The sequence below is a fragment of the Xylocopa sonorina genome, chromosome 2 (genome assembly GCF_050948175.1).
Source record: "Xylocopa sonorina isolate GNS202 chromosome 2, iyXylSono1_principal, whole genome shotgun sequence".
Taxonomy (NCBI): domain Eukaryota; kingdom Metazoa; phylum Arthropoda; class Insecta; order Hymenoptera; family Apidae; genus Xylocopa; species Xylocopa sonorina.
The window spans coordinates 6,386,956-6,392,857 of NC_135194.1; the positions used below are offsets into that span (position 1 = coordinate 6,386,956).

The window sequence follows — 5,902 nt, forward strand, 5'->3', positions numbered from 1 at the left end:
ATTAGCACATTTCTAGTACTGAATTACGAGAAAACATACAGCCAATGTCAACAAAAGTTGTCAGTGTTGATATAGTTCAACGCGTATTACCTTAAGAGCGGAGAGGGTCGGTGAATACCATAAATCAGTGCAGTAATTAGAAAGAAAAGATTACAATTCGCCAACAACTATATTTCAAAGATAGAATTATAAACGAAAATATATAAAAACAAAAATTTGCGCTTTTCATATCCTTCATAAAAAATATTTACGGAGAAATCAAATAGTATGTATTGAAAAAAGAACTTAATACTTACCTACAATCAAGCACGGAGGGAATATCATTCATTAATGACGTGGGAAAGCATGTCGGTGCTTGAGTATCATTTTATACATCAGTAATTATATTTAAATATTATAAACGCACATTTATTGCTAAGTGACAAAAAATAAGAAATAACTTCATACTTTAATAAGACAGTGATACAAAGCATAGTGCTCGCGTTGTCAAAAAATGGATCCAGTATAATATCTCGGTATTACCTTCGAACGCCATCACAGTCGCCAAATATCAATCCATTAGAAAATTAATGGACAGAAATTAAAAAACGATATTAGAGAAAAGCCACCTAAAAGTTGAGATCCATTAAAACAGCGATTTAAAGAAAAACGGCGAGCAATATCCCTAGATTTTATAGAAAAAATTGATAAAACTAATGTCTGGAAGATTTGAAACTATAATCAGATCCCAGATATACTACCAAATATTGAATTAATCGTTTTAATATAATTATAATAAAAATATTTGCTTCGACAGAAACCTTTACCATTACGAAACCAGCTTCGTACTTCACTGTTGGATACATGTTACTTTTTTATCCTCGACTAAATTTATTATGAATTATACCTTTGTATCTATATTTGCATATAATAGTAACAGCAGCAGCATTTTTACGGGTATCTCACAAACTAAGACCGAGTGGTTATATGTATAGGAAAACACTGTTCAAAACGTTAAATTTTATGTCATTAAAAAATTATCGAAATCATTGATGTGGTGTTACTCCTATATACAGAGTTACCGTTTTAACAAATAAACAATAATATGGAAATGAAACAGGAAAATGGTTTAAATAAAGACATATAAACTTACCAATCGGCGCTCCCAGGTAGACTGTTCAGTAGATAGCGAGTACTATGTCTCGCACAACCAGATGTATGAAAAGCGTATGACTCTTTTGCCTTCGCATCTAAACATCGAATAAATATTCACGACTTCGCTATTTGAATGGCATGAAATTCAATTAATGTTTGTTTGACAAGAAAAAATAAGTGGCAGTTCTAACGGGCTCCGCAGATATAACATATCGATGACACATTCATACACTTCACATACACACGACTTATAAAACGTATATCATACATGATATTACTTGCATATTGATCAATTGATTGAATGAAAAGCTTACCAAATTTCAATTGAACGTAATATATACACAAATTTCATTCTATAATGAAAACTGACGTAAATAATACCTGTATTGAAACGATATGGCGACCAAAATGAATACTTTAACGGTTTAATCGATTGAAAAAAATGATTCTCACGAGAACCAGAATTCCTGATAGAAACAAATATAAAATACATTAAAACAAACTAATACATAAAGAGGTTTCGTTCTCGTTTCAGCTTGCTAATCGATATGTTATACGTTAAGTAAATCTCGTAATTACTCACCAAATTTAAAACCTTTTCGTAACACTAGTCCATCGCACGTACCATGACGGTCGCCATATTGAAATGTAATTTCGTCACCTTATGAAAACCGAGAAGCGACCTCTTAAGAAATGTTAGAGTACTTAATTGTTATATACCAATATCATTCGTTAATTATTAAAATTAAAACTAAAAATTTCTTATTAAATATACAATCTTTAATTCTCAATGAATATTTGGCAAAATTAATACAAATAGACAAAAAAACATATACAACTAAAATAATCTTCTGTATATTTGATCTGAATATTACGAAAATTATAACTCGTAATATTTCTATATAACAGTATGGTACCCGTATTATTAATAATTACTATTACTTAGTAAAATAAATACAACTCTCGTATTAACATTGTTAGAAAAATGGTCAAGTTTGTGTATCTATATTCCTGTTTAACCTTTGCTCAAATAAAGTGATGAAATTTCCCGCGTTTTATAATGAAGTTTAAAGTAGTTTAAAAAGATGGGAGCTGAAGATGCTATCGACGAATCTATGGATGTTGAAATTTTGCCATCAACGAGTGGTTCTAGTAATATAAAAGAAGAGAAAAATAAGAGACCTGTACATTTACCATGGTACGTAACTAAAAACATTATATTTATGTTACCAAACAAGTTAAAATTATTAAGGTTATATATTTATTTCATAACAAATTATATATATTTTTAGAATAAAAAAGAAAATGTAGACAAAATTGCATAAAAATGAAAGTAACTTTTTGTTTAGGATTGAAAAATATCGACCTCGAGTATTTTCTGATATTGTTGGTAATGAAGACACAGTGGCTAGACTCACCGTTTTTTCTCAACATGGAAACTGTCCTAATCTTATACTTACTGGCCCACCAGGAGTTGGTAAAACCACAACTATACTGTGTTTAGCACGTGTACTGTTAGGACCAGTTTTCAAGGAGGCAGTATTAGAATTGAATGCTTCAAACGATCGAGGATTAGATGTTGTCAGAAACAAAATTAGAATGTTTGCCCAAAAGAAGGTAAAAATCTTTAATATGCTTTGCTGTTATATTGTGTTTATACTTTAATAACAACTAATTCTATTAAATAAATAAATTAGGTGAATTTGCCAACAGGAAAACATAAAATAATAATCTTAGATGAAGCTGATAGCATGACCGATGGTGCACAACAGGCATTACGTAAAACAATGGAAATATACAGTAATACAACAAGATTTGCATTAGCTTGTAATGATAGCGAAAGCATTCTCGAACCAATACAATCACGTTGCGTTCTGTTGAGATACGGAAAACTATTAGATGCACAAGTTTTAGCTAAAGTACTTGAAGTCTGTAAGAAAGAAAATGTATGACAAATCTCTAAAAAAATTGCACATCCTTATAGACATAAAAATGTATAATATTAAGACTACTGAATTAAATACTACATTTAAATTATGGTTAAGCAGGTTTCATATACGGACGATGGTCTAGAAGCGATAGTATTTACTGCGCAGGGTGATATGAGACAAGCTTTAAATAATTTGCAATCAACACATAATGGTTTTGGTCATGTAAATAGTGAAAATGTTTTTAAAGTTTGTGATGAACCACATCCGCTACTCGTTAAAGAAATGCTTGAATTTTGCATCCAGGGTAATATTTCTAAAGCATATGGGGTAACATATTTTATTATTTTATAAATTCTTATTTTATAGAGTATAAACAGATAAGGTATAAACTATAATACGTGTTTATAGGTAATTGAACATTTATGGAAAATGGGATACTGCGCAGATGATTTAATCAGTAATATTTTTAGAGTTTGTAAAAGTCTACCTATAGAGGAACCATTAAAGTTGAATTTTATGAAAGTAAGTCAAAATACATGTTAAGTTTATTTCATTTTGAATTAGTTAAATTGCTTTCTGGTATATATCAATATAAGTAAAAGCATGAATGTAAATGTTTTATTTAAGGAAATTGGTATGACTCACATAGGAATTGTACGTGGAATTAACAGTTTGTTACAACTAAACAGTCTCCTTGCCCAACTTTGTCAGAGATCTCAACAGTATTAAAGACAAAATTCATAAAGAAAGAAATAATAGAAAAGCTGTAATTTAAAAAAATAAAACTATTTGTGTATTTTATTATATAATTTTTTATTTTAAAGCTCATTAAGTAACATTGCTTTAAGATGACCTTAATTGAAAAAATGCAATAATGTTCGACAGAAAAATTTGATGTTTATGCAGTGTATACACAGCGAAACTAGTTTGGATTTATTCTTGTAAACATAAGAAAAATTCATTTTCCTATAACCATTACAAGGAATAATATAAAAGTTCACATACTTTTTGCCAAAAATTTATATTAAAATGTAAAATACCGATATTGTACTGATACTTTTTGGTTATATATTTATAATTAAGTGCCTAATGAAGGTGATTGAGGCCGCCACTTAAAACAAGCATTAAAGATGGAATGAAAATAGCATTTTAAACAACTTTTTTCTTCACGCGTAACCGCCACTGTTTAGTTTTAATTTTCGAGATATTTGCAAAAAATGACAGTTACTACTACAGTAAATTCTGCATAAGTATACATCCGTGAGAACAAAATGTCTTTGTATGATTACCGTCCTATAGACACTAACCTGATTTCTAGTGTCAGCGAAAGTATATTGTTTATATAGCACTGGCTACTTATAATATCGATAGTAATTTGTTAATATCTTGGAATCTGCTAAGAATCCAAAAACTAAAATTTTGGGTTTGTGTTTTATGTTTTGTGTTTCTCTGTCACTCCCAAAATATTGGTGGATAACAGTCCCATTCAAAAAAGCACTTACTTCTATTATTTTTTTATCAAATAATAAAATAAAATTTTTCGCTTACTTCCATTCGAAAGTACTCATAATAAATGTTGAAGTTCTCCTTCCAATGATTTAAGTCCAAACTTTTTTAGATTCTTAGGTCTTCTTTTTTAGATTGATTTAAGTTATCAGATGCCTCTCAACTTCTAACTCTCTCATCAGTGTTTTGTTTCCGTTTCAATTTCTTTTATTCGATCCTAAATACATACAATTTTTTAATCTAAAAATATCTGGTTTCTTTTTTTTTTATTTTTCCTTATCATACTTTTTCGACAAATATCTCCTTCATTGAACGTATTTTGAAAACGGTAAATTTCTATTTTGCATGACGATGTGCAGTAGGAAATTGGACTTATGCATAATTCGGAATTAGCTAATAAATAAATTAAGAAATTATGTCCATAACTGCGGAAACTGTTATCAAATAAAACTTATTAAGACCACGAGCATTTTCGAAAAAATGTTCACTTACTCACGAAAAGATTAATTATATTCGTCGTATTCTTTCTAGACAGATTGAATTTTGTAACATTTAAAACAAAATTATCCTTATTATTTAATTAAATAATTTAATTGACTATACTTATCATCAGACAATGCTTAATTGGATGATTGTTAAAATGATTTCAAGAAACTTGTGTAAAAATATTTCATTTGACTTTTGTTAACAATTTGTTGTTCATTCGATTATTTTAAAGACCATCAATTTAATACTACTCCATTCCTGCTTTGGACTCCACTTTAGTATTTGAGGCAATGAGTACCGGAGAGAGAAAGACTATGATACATTGTGATCCAGATTATAGCAAACGCATAGTTTTCGAAATGTTTGCAAAAAACGACTGTTACCACCACAGCGCATTCTGCTTCAAATAACTCCAATTTCCATACATAATTAATGATTCTATTTGCTTCGCTTTTATTTGTTAAGTGATTGACGTACCACTGTGGTTGTGATTTCCGTCTGATGTATGCATAAATCAAATAAATATAATAATAAGTCAATAAAAAATAATAATAAGTCTGTGTTTAAAAGCAAGTATCGAATCTGCCAAACAGAAAGCGGCCAGATTGACCTAAACAGTGTTAAAGGAACAAATATGTGTATCTTCCATAAAATAATATCAAATACACTTTTCGCCGGATGAGACATTCTACAGATAGTGTTAATAAAATTAATTGAATATTTCATATTAGAAAAAGTCTAATATTTTATTATAAAATTATTGAATGTTAAAATGAACCTGAAATTCGTTAAGATTAAACACCATGATATGTTAATAAAATAATGAAGAAAATTGTAATATTGAC

The 5,902-nt window shown here is 29.1% G+C and overlaps 1 protein-coding gene and 1 long non-coding RNA gene across 2 annotated transcripts; one reads left to right on the forward strand and one right to left on the reverse strand.

Moving 5' to 3' along the window:
• Positions 1-465: 465 nt before the first annotated feature.
• On the reverse strand, positions 466-1,732 carry LOC143432804 (uncharacterized). The gene is made up of 3 exons (XR_013103062.1): positions 1,718-1,732; positions 1,133-1,229; positions 466-608 (listed from the first exon to the last, which is right to left on the reverse strand). It is a non-coding gene; the product is annotated as an uncharacterized LOC143432804 (long non-coding RNA).
• A 352-nt stretch (positions 1,733-2,084) lies between these two features.
• Rfc4 (replication factor C subunit RfC4) lies at positions 2,085-3,794 on the forward strand. The gene is made up of 6 exons (XM_076909700.1): positions 2,085-2,332; positions 2,484-2,751; positions 2,832-3,080; positions 3,183-3,392; positions 3,474-3,587; positions 3,693-3,794. The coding sequence occupies exons 1-6, from the start codon at positions 2,220-2,222 to the stop codon at positions 3,792-3,794; spliced, it is 1,056 nt and encodes a 351-aa protein (XP_076765815.1). The 5' UTR covers positions 2,085-2,219.
• Positions 3,795-5,902: the final 2,108 nt, after the last annotated feature.

Bases quoted from the DNA above. Each gene is read 5' to 3' on its own strand.
- Rfc4 (XM_076909700.1), top strand. From the start codon at position 2,220: ATGGGAGCTGAAGATGCTATCGACGAATCTATGGATGTTGAAATTTTG. The intron at 2,333-2,483 runs GTACGTAACTAA...CTTTTTGTTTAG, and splicing joins AGACCTGTACATTTACCATG to GATTGAAAAATATCGACCTC. The intron at 3,081-3,182 runs GTATGACAAATC...ATGGTTAAGCAG, and splicing joins AAGTCTGTAAGAAAGAAAAT to GTTTCATATACGGACGATGG.